This window comes from Aedes aegypti, chromosome 2, assembly GCF_002204515.2.
Source record: "Aedes aegypti strain LVP_AGWG chromosome 2, AaegL5.0 Primary Assembly, whole genome shotgun sequence".
NCBI lineage: Eukaryota > Metazoa > Arthropoda > Insecta > Diptera > Culicidae > Aedes > Aedes aegypti.
This window is the reverse complement of record NC_035108.1, coordinates 230,538,777-230,552,439: the sequence shown is the minus strand read 5'-3', so window position 1 is coordinate 230,552,439 and position 13,663 is coordinate 230,538,777. Positions and strand designations below refer to the sequence as shown.

Genomic DNA, 13,663 nt, shown 5'->3' with positions numbered 1-13,663 from the left:
GGGAAATTTTCCATCGATATTTCTGTAGAAAATCCAAATGAATGCTTAGTTAATATTCTGTTTCGATAAACATAATAATGTTTGTATATTCTGTGTGTCCTTTTGATTGTAATAAATCATTTTATATAAAATACCATACTATGCAGAGAACATAATTTCGACGAGTTTGGCAGCAGAAGCAATAGCCATTAGACCGCCAACAGGGTCATTGTAAAACTGACGTTTGGACTTAAACTGTATTTTTTTTTTAACTATCTCACAGAATTGTCCAATTCTAGAATAAAGGCCACTTATGCGAATAATGTTGTTACGTGGCCAATGTATACAAATAGTATGTATGAAGCTTATAGAATATCATTGAAGATGATTCAGCAACCAAAAGTGTGTTGAGCATCTGGTACAATTGACATAACAGGTCTATAAATTTGTAGCATAGCTCTTTCCTATGGAAATCCGCTTCGAAATGGACCATTTGGAAGTCCGGCCATCACTTGGATCAATAATGATGATGACATAAAGTTCAAATAATATTCTTGAAATCGAGAAAAAAAAGAGAGAGAGAGAGAGAGAGAGAGAGAGAGAGAGAGAGAGAGAGAGAGAGAGAGAGAGAGAGAGAGAGAGAGAGAGAGAGAGAGAGAGAGAGAGAGAGAGAGAGAGAGAGAGAGAGAGAGAGAGAGAGAGAGAGAGAGAGAGAGAGAGAGAGAGAGAGAGAGAGAGAGAGAGAGAGAGAGAGAGAGAGAGAGAGAGAGAGAGAGAGAGAGAGAGAGAGAGAGAGAGAGAGAGAAGAGAGAGAGAGAGAGAGAGAGAGAGAGAGAGAGAGAGAGAGAGAGAGAGAGAGAGAGAGAGAGAGAGAGAGAGAGAGAGAGAGAGAGAGAGAGAGAGAGAGAGAGAGAGAGAGAGAGAGAGAGAGAGAGAGAGAGAGAGAGAGAGAGAGAGAGAGAGAGAGAGAGAGAGAGAGAGAGAGAGAGAGCTCATTGAAATACAATCAAAGCATTCAAGCATTCATTCAAGGTTTTTTATGGAGATATGTCAAGGAAGAAATTACTACTCATTTTTTATATGAAAAAGTTATCTATGAATTCAAGACTAACTTGTGAAAAGGGCAAAACAACCTTTGCAAACCAAAGTTTCACTTCATACAAGACGCAATCTTAATGATTCTTGAAAACTTTTACTATCATCAGGTAGAGGGGAGTCAGCTTTAACTTGTGGTCGATTGAAATTTGGTTAGTGTGCCTACGGTTAATATTTTTTTATCAGATATGTCAAGGAAGAAATTTCTACCCATTTTTTACATTTTATTATCTATGAATTCAAGACTAACTTGTGAAAAGGGCAAAACAACCTTTGCAAACCAAAATTTCACTACATTCAAAACGCATTCTAAATGATTCTTGAAAACTTTTACTATCACCAGGTAGAGGGGAATCAGTTCCACCAGTTAATGGTGACAAATTTTAAAAATTATTCAAAAGGCGGCTGTGGTGGACGGGAGAAGCTCTGGTTTGCAATAATCGTCCCTTTCACATGTTAGTCCAGAATTAAAAAAAATAAAAATGGCGGATCGCCCTTATGACAAAAATATTGGGTAATTAAAATATGAAGATAAGTACATTTTATGACAATTTGTTACAATGAACTATTTTTATTTTGCAGAATGAAATAGAAAATCTAAAACAAGCCATAGCAGATTTAGAAGAGAAGGTTCAATATCAAAGTGATGAGAGACTACGTGATGTTTATGAGATAATGGAGAATTGTCAGACAAGGGTAAGTAAACTAATAAACTAACTAATAGTATTTAAAATCAGCAATTTTATGTACAAAAAAGTCCGAATTTTCAACAACTGCTCAATATCTGGATTGGAAATAACTGTCCTTATGCAATAAAAGGTTGTTCGACATTTGCGGTAAACCATTCCGCGGTCAACGATTTCACGGTGTACCATTTCGCGGTTTGTATCACTTTGCGGTTTGTACCATTTGGCGGCCTATACCATTTCGCAGCTACCGCTTTTCTTAGTTTGATAAGGTATTTTTTTGAATGGTTTCTACTTATATCGTTTAGCCGAACGCCATTTGGTCGATTGTCATCTGGCTGGAATGGTTGTTTGGCTGAATTGCGAACTTAAAATCAACCAGATAGCTAATCGTAGTTGCTGTAGGATTTTAGGAGTGGACCAATGACTGACCAACTATTTAGCTTGCACATTTTCAACTCTTTATAGGTATACTGGTTTGGCCATTGAAGCTTATAACACGTTCAACACAAATTTGTCTTCCAACTTCTGTCTCTAAAGTGAATAATTCCGTACTATATGGTAATTTTTTTTTCTAAAATTTTGCCTGCTTTCATAAAAATGCTATTCTTTCTTTCAATCTTGTACTGTCAGGACTAGTTATTTTTTAAGGTAGTTGTATATCAATAAATATTCTTAAGGAATAAGCTGTCCTATACAATGTAGCTTCGGAACTCATTGGTAACGTGCATACTTTAGTTTACTCTTTTGTTCGGTCAAGCGGCATTCGGTCAATTGACCCGGAACCCTGTTTAAGGTGAAACAGTTTGGAATCAACTTCTAAGATTGCACTGAAACTTCGAAGGCACAAATCTCGCGAAGGAAGCATCCAACAACAGTGCACTTTTTATTTTGGCTTTGTGCACTAGCACAAGGGGCCCAGATAGCAGAAGCGGTAAACGCGCAGCTATTCAGCTAGACCAAGCTGAGGGTCGTGGGTTCGAATCCCACCGGTCGAGGATCTTTTCGGGTTGGAAATTTTCTCGACTTCCCAGGGCATAGAGTATCTTCGTACCTGCCACGCGATATACGCATGCAAAAATGGTCATTGGCACAGTAAGCTCTCAGTTAATAACTGTGGAAGTGCTCATAAGAACACTAAGCTGAGAAGCAGGCTCTGTCCCAGTGGGGACGTAATGCCAGAAAGGAGAAGGAGGAGGCACTAGCAGAAAGCTTAAAATAAGAAGATCTGAAACATTTACCAACTATTTCTCCAGTTTAGTGCCTTTGAAAACGTAAGTAGGGGCACAAGTCGGCCATTGTGACGACCATCTATGTATTCCGAGATGTTTCACCTTAAGATGTTTATTGCATTGTAACATTTTATTATAAGTTTTACCTTCTTTGAGTATAGACTTTTCCTACGAGTTGCAAGATTGATTGTTGGCATTATCACTGAAAACATTTTTTCATCGGTGATTTTCCCTTCATTTGAACACAGATTGTTCCTTCAATTCAAATTCTGCGTTATGTAATATTTGAAATTATCCCTAAGAGGAAATATCCCGGTACAAACCGTGAAACCGTACATCGCGAAATGGCATACCGACAAATTTTTACTAACCGCGAAACGTCATACCACGAAATGGTACTTCGCGAAATGGTTCACCGCGAAGTGGATTACTGCAAAATGTTATACAATCGCAATGAAAATGTTTAATGTTTTCATGTTTTTACCATCTTTAAACGAAAAAAAATATAAATGGCATGATAAACTTTCAAATATTGATAGCTTTCACACTTTATGATCAAATATCCATTAATTTGGAGGGGCCTCTATGCCCGGACTATACAGAACTCCCCCCTACTTTTAGCGTCGCGGCGTTGAAATACCAACTCGTTTATAACTTTTCATGTTTTCATTTTATTATTTCCAGATATCAAAAATAGAGCACCTGTCGCAGCAACAATATGTTACAGTGGAAGGAATCGATAATTCTAACGCCAGGGCAGTAGTAGTCAAATTAATTAATGTCGTGTTGACAGTGCTTCAAGTGATATTATTACTCGTTGCAACAGCTGCTGGAATAACTATGCCTTTTCTTAAAACGAGGTAAATATTTTGTCCAAATTGGTTGATTCAATCTGAAATACTTAGAGGGCATCATAATTTGTGTACCATCCTTTAGATTCACCGCCAAAATAAAGTGCCCACATGCTTGTAAGTAAGCAAATCGTACGCCGCTACGGGCAGATTTTTTCGCGTGTTTGTGCTTTATATTTAACATTATACACAACAAAAAAGTTCTTATTTTGAGTGAAACATAAGTTTTTATAAATACAAATTAAATGTGTCCAAAGAAGATGTGTCAAAATTAAGTGCCACCTTGGTGTTTCCACCAATATTGTGTATTTCTTTCACTACTGGACTTCGAAGTGCGGCTTCATAAGTGCAGAAATGCGAATAAAAGTGCAGGATTGCATCGAATCATGTTGGTGTCTTCAGAACACTTATTTCTTGGGATTGTGAAGAATAAGCCCGCTGAAGACACCGACTTGATTTGATGCAAACGCGTACCGTAAAATGGGGTGTTAAGGACTCGTAGGGTTTTAAGGGATTGAACTTCTCATTAAGTTCGACAAATCACAGAAACGTTGAAAGTCGATATATAAGTCATCTGAAATGCTTGATTTGTTCGGAGGATTGTGAGCTGCATTATGTAATAGGAGCTGTCTATTATATGAAGTATTGTGGTTTATAAATGTTGAAAACGTTTCAAAACATTTTTGTTCGAAATTTATGGGCTTAATACATGAAATATATTTGAGAAAAATTCGCGAGTAACGTAGAATATAAGTAAATTTAATTGAGATCTTAGTGGCAGTCAAAAAAAAAAAATAAAATTTATCTGGGTTTCTATTTTTAGGAACTTTGTGCGGAGATGAACCAGCCTAGGGCTGAAAATCTCCTTAATAAAGCTATAATAATAATTTTAGGAACTTTAATGAAAAAGTCTCGTTTTGAAAATAAGCGGGGTGTTAAGGGATTATCTATTCTAACTTTTCTAAGTTACTAAACTCATTCGATTTATGCCGTAATGTATTTTAGTATAGCTTTGGGTTGTTCCGTGAAGATAACCTGCATGGAAAGTTAAGGGGTCTATTTTGTAAGTCACTGAATATCACCAAAAATGACTTTTCTCAAAATTCGGTAAAATTGGTAGGAAAATTTGGATGAAAAATTGATTAATGTGAATATGGGGTTTTCATGATAGTATTTTTAAAAGTTGTTACATCGCATTGGTGAAAAGTTTGGAAATAGGAATGCTTATCTTATATGAGATGGTTTTTGGAGCTATTGATTCTTTAAGCACTACTTACGTCCTAGATAAACAATAATAATATAAGGTTATTTCCTATATATTTTTGGATAACTTTAAAGGTTTCGTGGGCATGTGTTAAGTGTTGTTAAGCATTCAGTACATTGTAGTACAGTTGTGTGCGATTTCCGCTTTATATTGGAAACTTTTCGTTAGGATTTTTTTCCGATCATGCCACTGGGTGTTACATGCAAATCTGTTATTTGGTGTGGTGCTTTATTTAAAAAGACAAATTGGACACTTACTCTTTTCAAACTGAAGGTTTGTTGAAATTATCCTTCTTTTGACAAGTCATGACAAGGTTGCTAGGATACGAATACTGCATACAAGTATAAAAATCTTTTCAAGACAATTGAAAATAGAATCAATATGACGGGAAAGTGTACCAGTAACGGCTATAGTGGTTCCCTATTTGGCCATATGTGTTTTCTCGAAAATTTTTTACATTTCGAATATTTTTGAATGTTTTGACCAGTCTTCCCATGAACTAAACCGATGTGCATCTTTGTTTGAACATTGCAACTTGTGTTGAACCACAAACGCGCTTCGTCTCTGTACCAGTGTATCAAACCGAACCCGGTACATGTGTACTTCGGTTCAAACTTTGGTTCAAACTTGGGTTCAAATAATGGCACAAAGCAGGCAGACAGAGAACGGTTGATTTCTACCTTCATATATGGAACTTCTTGGTTCAAATCGCAACACCCTTGGAGGCTTGAATAAATGTTTCATTAAAGCAGATCAATTGAGCTCAATACTTTGAGTAACATTCAGTGGCAACTTTATGAAAAAAAACAAGGATTTTACTATATCAAACAACAAGACACGATAAGTAGAAATTGATAAGCGTGGATATCAACAATTTTCTATCTCTCCGTTTGTGTCATCGTTCTGAAGCTCGAATGCAACCGAAGATTTGCACCAAAATTTGAACCGCGGTTGCGATCGAGGTACAAATGGACCGGTTTTCGAACCGGTGTTTGCACCGATGTTCACTTTACACATGTTTGGGTTTAGGTTCAGTTTCGAGCGTTTCGGTTTGCACACGAGAACAAAGTACAAGGAGATAACCGAAACCGCCTGAACCAACGTGTTCGGTGTTCGTTTGGGAAGACTGGTTTTGACATCAAGATTCATTTGATATCAAACTACTAAAACACACAGAATGTTAAAAAAAAATAATTAAATAATAACGTATGGCGAAATAGGGAATAATAATGTCCATAACTGGTACACTTACCCTATGAGAGATTTAGCAGGTAAAATAAAACGGTTAACGTTTTCAGGAGTTCCAACTTGAATTATATTGAAGTAATATATATCATCTTTAGATTGAACATATCAACGATATTGACCAAAATAATGTTTTTTTTTTGTTGTTGGCAAAGCATAGTTTTTATTACAAAGCTCAAACTCCTTAACACCCCATTTTGCATTTTCGTAAAAAATCACACATTTTTATGATTATCTCAGAAATCTGCCACAGGATCATCTTCATTGTAATTAGCTTTGACATACACGCCGGGAGAATGGTAGGACTGTATTTTGTTCAATTATTGACATACTAGAAGAAATTTAGGTAGAATTTTTTTTTCATCCCTTAACACCCCATTTACGGTACTTTTATTAGCGTTTTCGCACTTGTAAAAACTTCTGCGATAGTCCAGTGATGAAAGAAATGCGCAATATTTTATATTAACTCGTATAGGCCTGAGTGAAAGCAAAAATGATAAAACCCTCTCCGCTCAGCGAATTCTAAACGGATTCAAATATTTTTTTGTCAGTATACTGGGCACTGGCACACATATCTAGTATGTAAAAGTGGCCAGAGGAACTCGGGAATAAAGGGCGAACACGAAATTATTGCGACACCGAAAATGTCATGCCAATTTTCTTATAATTTTCTTATAAACCAAAATTTTAGGGTAGTTTTATACATTATATTTACTTCAAAAATTGCTCTTCCGAAGTTCCCGCTTCATTATTGCCCAGTACTGCTCCACCGGGCGCAGCTCTGGACAGTTTGGCGGATTGATATCCTTTGGAACAAAATGGACAGAATTGGCCTCATACCACTTCACTGCCCATAACTGCCATATTTGTAACATTCGACAAAAGTAGGCATTGAGTAAATGGGATACCAAGTTAGCATTTTATTGCAGTATGGGAGGGAACTGATATTTCAAAGAAATATTTCACTAAGAATTCAAAAGTGCTTATTTGAGGCTGAAATTTTTGAACAACTCATGTCGTTTATTGGGTGAAATAGTCAGAAAATAATTCTGATAGAAATTTCGCTGCCACTGCATTACGAGGGCTCATGTGTAATCTCAATGTGACTGTTATGCGGTTACAATTGCCAATGTGACAAAACAACTTGGTATTTTTTTCGAATTTTCTAGAACAATCTCACAGATTTTAGTAAGTTGATCAAAAGTATTTGTCATTTGATGACTCTCCCCGGTATTAACTCGAAATTGACAAAAATGTCGAATGTGACTGTTATGCAGTTATGGACAGTTCAGGACACTTTAAGAATAGTGGCATGATGCAAAATCTGGCCTAAATAGTGGAACTTCGTCGTTCTGCTGCAAGAACGGCAGAAGGCGTTTCTCGAGGCACTCAGATTTTGTAGATCTCGCCATTTACTGTGCCCTTTGTCACGGAAAGGCTCACTCCTCAGTCCGCGAGAGCAGATGGCCTGCCAAATGAGATATTTGGAGGCGAACTTCGACATTTTCTTCTTCTTAAATTTGTCGTCCACATCGAACTTGCTCTTGCCGGTAAAAACTGCTTAAAGTCGGCTTTTATATACGTTTCGTCGTCCATCACACAGCAGCCATATTTTATCAGCATCTCATCGTAGAGCTTCCGTGCCCGAGTTTTAGCCGTCGATTGTTGCCGCTCATCGTGGTTTGGGAAGTTCTGTACCTTGTACGTATGTAGTCCTGCTCTCTTTCATGCATTCTGGACGTAACTCTGCGACATGCCGATCTTTTTAGCCAAATCACGGCTTGAGACGTTGGGATTTGCTTTAATCATCCGCTTCACCTTTCCGTCCGTCTTTTTGATCTCCGATCCCGGTTTTCTTCCAGTTCCTTGCCGTGGTCCAATGTCAATCGCTTCAACACCGGTGCGACAGGTTCAGGAAATTCCAGGTGTTTGGAAAGAATTTGTTCTCTCGACTCCCGTTGGTTCATCTCCATTTTCGTTGAATCGAAAAAACACGACTTCGAGTTTGACAGCATGTAAACAATACACATCAATGAGAAAATGTGCAAAATTTGGTTGATTTTTACCCAATGGTAGAAAAGTTATGCCCTGTTGAATGTGTCGCAATAATTTCGTGTTCGTCCTTTATTCATGTGACCGGGAGACACTGGCAGAGCCGTACCCGGATAAAAACGTATCATTCAGTGAATGGAATAAACCAATAATGTACAATATAACGTATTGGATACAATACAGCGTATTGTAATTGAATGTCGAAGCAATATTATTCTTGTTTAAATATACAATTCAAAAACAATATAATATATTGTAACATAACATTGTATTGTTTTTTAATTGGTTTTATACCTTACAATTTTGGTCAAATTCCTATTTTCGCGTAAAACAACTGTTGCTTTTTTCTATGTAGCTTTGCTGAAAGAAATAAACAAAACATGTTCAGAAAGCAAGAAATGTTGGGTGAAAAATATTCAAAAAGTAAAAATAAGTAGTTTTTTAGAAGTCACTTGACATTAGCTGTAACGACGAATGCAACCATGATACAGTTCGTTGAAATTGTTTTTGTATTGTACAACAATACACGAATTGCTTATCAAGACAATACATGAACAATATATCGTATTGTATTTTCAAAATGTTTGTATGAGAAAATATCTATATTTGTATTGTTACGATCCCGACCAGAACCACATAACAAGGTTATAACACATTCCTAACAGCAGCAGTTATAAATAACAGAAATTGATATAGTTTTGTTATCAAGATGGCTTTGTTCTCAATTTGTTATATTTTTAGTAACACATTTATAACAACATTTGTTATATTTTTTACATCGCATTTATTAATTTGTTGTAAATAAAAATCCGGTGTCATAAACAGTAACATAATTTGCAATAATTTTGTTATTTTGAAACATCCTTGCAACACATTCTGTAATAATGTTGTTATAATTATAACAAGGTTTGTCATATTTTAGTTTAATTTAGTGCAAATTTTGTTAGATTTTTTGTTATTTTAACTACTAACGGTACATGTTTATAACAACTGGTGTTATAAAAAAAATCATATCAGGGGAACACATTCTGTTATAATCTTGTTTCTTCTATCTGGTCGGGATACTTAACCACCCATACATTATATTGCAAAAATCTCATATACCATACAGTGAACTGTTCAAAACAATATATTTGTACTGTAATTGTATTGTCATTTTACAATATACTGTATTTGTATTTCAATATATTGAATGGTACTGTTTCAATACGTTATATTGTTTTTGTATTTATTTTTTATCCGGGTTAGCGCGACCTCATGGCACCCTTGGCGACCGGGATTTGAGCGCCCCTTGTTCAAAGCTCTCAATTTGTTAGCAGACTTTACGTTAAATTAAAAAAAAAACATTTTTAAGCGTTTCGTGTTAATATTATTCATCGAAATTTTCAAAAAATGAGACGGTAAAGCCCGAGTACTACTTAAACATTAGTTACAGTGGCTTGTGCAAGAAGGCATACGAAATCTTTCAAATCTTCTTTAAATTTGAATTCTCGCGTAACTTTTCAAAAGGACCTATGTAGCCATGAAAGATTTCTCCTCTCTCGCTCTCTTTCCGATTATAACAGTGCTAAAAATGCTAAAACTTTTGGTAAGTTTTTCACTTGATATCGAAAAAATACTAATGTTCTCGGTTAGCGTTCCATACAAAAACGCAACAGAAGAAGTTGATATGGTTCAGTTATTGATTAAAGAGAAAGTAAACAAAGAGAGTCTGTATGCTGTATTGGTTCTTTTGAAAATATACGTCTAAAAGTTGTCTAAAAAACCGGAAAGTCTTCAAGAATTTTCAAAACAAATATAAATAAATTACTAAGCAATGAATAAATTCGGGAATTGTAACTCAAGATTTTAACAGTATGATTTTTCACATATAAAATGGACCACCTTATTACTCACTCATTTAAAGACAGATGTCCCATGGATACGAAAAATAATTATATGTATGTTTTTTCTTTCAGGATACGAGTATTGACAACGATCATATGCATAATATCTATAGTTTTTATAATAAGGCAGTGGTCAGATCTCAGGAATATATTATTAAATACAATTGATTTAATGATTAATTCAATACCGTTCAAATAAAACAGTTTGTCATTTCAATATTTTTTTTACTTGTTTGCATACAATATCACATTCTAAAAAAAATCTTTGTTTGAAAGTCATCGTTTATAGGAAAAAAAAAACATTAACTGATAAGACTTTAAGGTGAAGATGATTCGAAGCCAAATCTTAAAAGTTTCAAGAGTGCAAATTCGGAGAACCAAATATCCGTGCAAGCAAATAGCTTGATCGAATTGGTCACTCGTTGGCAGTGACCAATCCATAAAAAAATTCAGGTTGAACAGTTGTCTGGTTCTCCAGCTTTGTGATTTTGAAAATTTGAGGTTTGGCTTCGTTTCATCTTTACCTGTAAGTCTCATCAGTTAATGAATCTAATTTGCTTGCTAGTGCAAAGCTGAAGTAAGTACAAAGCTGTCAGTGTGTTCTTTGAAATTTAATCTTCAGCACAGACTGTTCATAAATACGAATAACTTTCAAGTGTATGGGGAAAACTAATTGAATTTTTAGATTATATGATATAATTCCACAAAAAAAGGATACTCGGTATTATCATATCTGCGAACTTAAGGCTTTTCAAATTTTAATCAACTGTAATTGATTAAAAACAAAACACAATACATTGACATTTTGGGAACAACACGCAGAAAAAATGATTTGTAATCTTGACAAAACTCGGATTAGATTGAACAAAATATGATCCCTCTAGCGTTAAACCGGCCTTCCTTAGCCGAGTGGTTAGAGTCAGGGTAGACAATCGTCACCGTCAAATGGAAAAAGTCGGCGACGAAACTAAAAGAAGCATCGTCATCGTCACTCAACCAGCGTCGGGTGACGATTTGCCACAGAGATCCGATCACATTGGCTCGGCGTCATGATGAACAAATACGATTCCTTCGTTACGGGCGAATCTTCGTTCGGGAGCACTGAGCCGACCAAACATGTGAATCGTGTTTTCGACAGATTAAGTGCATTTAAGGTGATTATAGAACGAAGCCACACCTCAAATTTTCAAGAGCACAAGACTTGAGAACCAAACAGCGCTCCGCGTTGTAAATTTATCCCATTGGTCACCACCAGCAAGCAAATAGTTTGATTTATTTTCAACGCGAACTATTGTCAGATTCTTCAATCTTGTGCATTTGAAAAATCAAAGTTTGGCTTCGTTTTATAATCACCTTAAGAAAAAAAAACAAATCACCAAAACGCGTCTGGAATTGAACAAACGATCTCAAAATCGTCAAACTGCACGCGCTTACTAACAGAGTTATTGGAGAATCACGAGGAGAGCGAGTTCATTTGCCAATACAAGCAATTATGTGATGGCATTCGTTGGTCGGTGCGAAGCAAGCGAATATACAGTAAACACCTTCTTCTTGTGAGTAAGGTGGTAAGGGTAGCAAGCGGAATGAAGAAAAATTTGGCAGTAAAGTGCTGAGCATTGCGCTCCAATCTCAACGCCTCAACAAACACCTCCTTGTCACCCTCCGCACGCGCTTCCAACTGCCGTCCGCTACCAATTTTGTACCGAAGCGCTTGGTGGTCACTGTGCGTATACTCCTCACTCACTCGCCAGTTCAAACTTCCTGACAGCCCAGGGCTACAGAAAGTTACGTCAATAATTGACTCTCGGCCTTCCCGACGGTATGTACTGGTGGTAGCATCCGTTGGCAACATCTACGTTTAGCCTTGCCAAGGCCTTCAGTAGACTGCTCCCTCTTGAGTTGGTGAAACGACTGCCCCATTCTATGGCCCACGCGTTGAAATCGCCGGCTATGACGACTGGTCTGCGGTCTGTGAGCTCTTCAGTCAGCTTGTCGAGCATCTCGTTGAACTGGTCAATAGACGAGTTATCGCGGGGGTGCGTAGCAGCTACAGAAGAAGACTCCGTTAATGTTGACTATAAATAACAAAGCCTTCATCTGCACCGATGTACCACTTCCTGGAAAGGATATCTTCCCACCCGTCCATATCGCCACTGATTTTGCATTGTCTGCTACCCAGTTCCCATCGCCGGCCGGACACGGTATGGCTCCGATATGATAGCCACATCGCACTTGTACTCCGCCACAGATTGCCTCAGCAAGTGTTGCGCTGTGTCACAGTAATTGAGGTTAATTGGAATACCTCTACTGTGGTTTGGAAGCAAGCGCCTTTATGAAGGCCGTTCAAGTTCTTTTATCGGCTAATGAAAGCCCAAATTTTCATTGAAATCGGATTACTAGTTACAGAGATATCAATGGAAGAATTTTGTAAGGTACTGAAAACATTCTTTTTTCTGGAATATTCAACTTTTACATTTTGATCAATTTTTCAGCTATTTTTAATCCGATTAAGCTTCGATTGAAAAGCTCTGGACATCATTCACAATCATGATTGCAATCGAATTATAAATTACAGAGATCAAAATAGATTTTTCAAAATCTCTAAAATTCCCCTTTATTCAATTTAAACCTGCATATAATCTTAAAAAAATCGCTGGCAATATCATTTTAGGACATCATTTTTTTTATTTTTCAGTATTATTTTACACGATGGCAACATGGGTTTATAGACCCTCTTAAACTACGATAAAAATGAAATAAATGGTATAGTACTTTCAGTACGATTTGACAAATAACTTTGGATTATTCTAACAGGGGTATGTTGGGAAATTAAGGATTTAGACCATCATTCTATTCAAATAACCTTTTAAAAAGTTTACTGATCAAGAAAACAAACTGATTGGACGATAGCTAGAAGCTTCTGCAGGATTTTTGTCTGGTTTTAAAATTGGTACAACGTTAGCATATTTCCATATGTCAGGAAAATATGCCAACTGAAAACATTTGTTGAATATATCAACTAAGAATGATCAGCTACTTTCTGGAAATTTCTTGATTATGATATAGAAATTCCATCATCGAAAGGGGCTTTCAATTTTTGATTTTTTTTAATAATTGTTCTCACTTCTTTCAAATCAGTCTCCCAGGAATTTTCAAAAACGTTCTCTTGATTGAAAATGTTTTTGAAATCCTGAGTAACTTGATTGTCTATTGAACTAGTAAGTTCTAAATTGAAATTGGGTCCTAAAATGTTTCATGAAATCTTGTTTTTATTTAATGACACGAAAGAGCATGTTATTACAACTATTTTAGCATTTTTTCCCGCTCAAATAACGGCTACATCATATTTAAACTTTAATTTCAAAATTGGGTC

General features: G+C 36.3%; 1 protein-coding gene across 3 annotated transcripts in view; it reads left to right on the top strand.

The window, feature by feature from the left end:
- Window positions 1-10,509, top strand: part of LOC5569986 (transmembrane and coiled-coil domains protein 2) — a 70,899-nt gene extending 60,390 nt beyond the window's left edge. For all 3 annotated transcript variants that reach the window (XM_021844321.1, XM_021844323.1, XM_021844320.1), the window contains 3 exons: window positions 1,657-1,770; window positions 3,677-3,852; window positions 10,363-10,509. In XM_021844321.1, coding sequence (XP_021700013.1) covers window positions 1,657-1,770; window positions 3,677-3,852; window positions 10,363-10,489 — 417 coding nt within the window. In that variant the 3' untranslated portion in view covers window positions 10,490-10,509. The remainder of the gene's footprint in view (window positions 1-1,656; window positions 1,771-3,676; window positions 3,853-10,362) is intronic.
- Window positions 10,510-13,663: the final 3,154 nt, after the last annotated feature.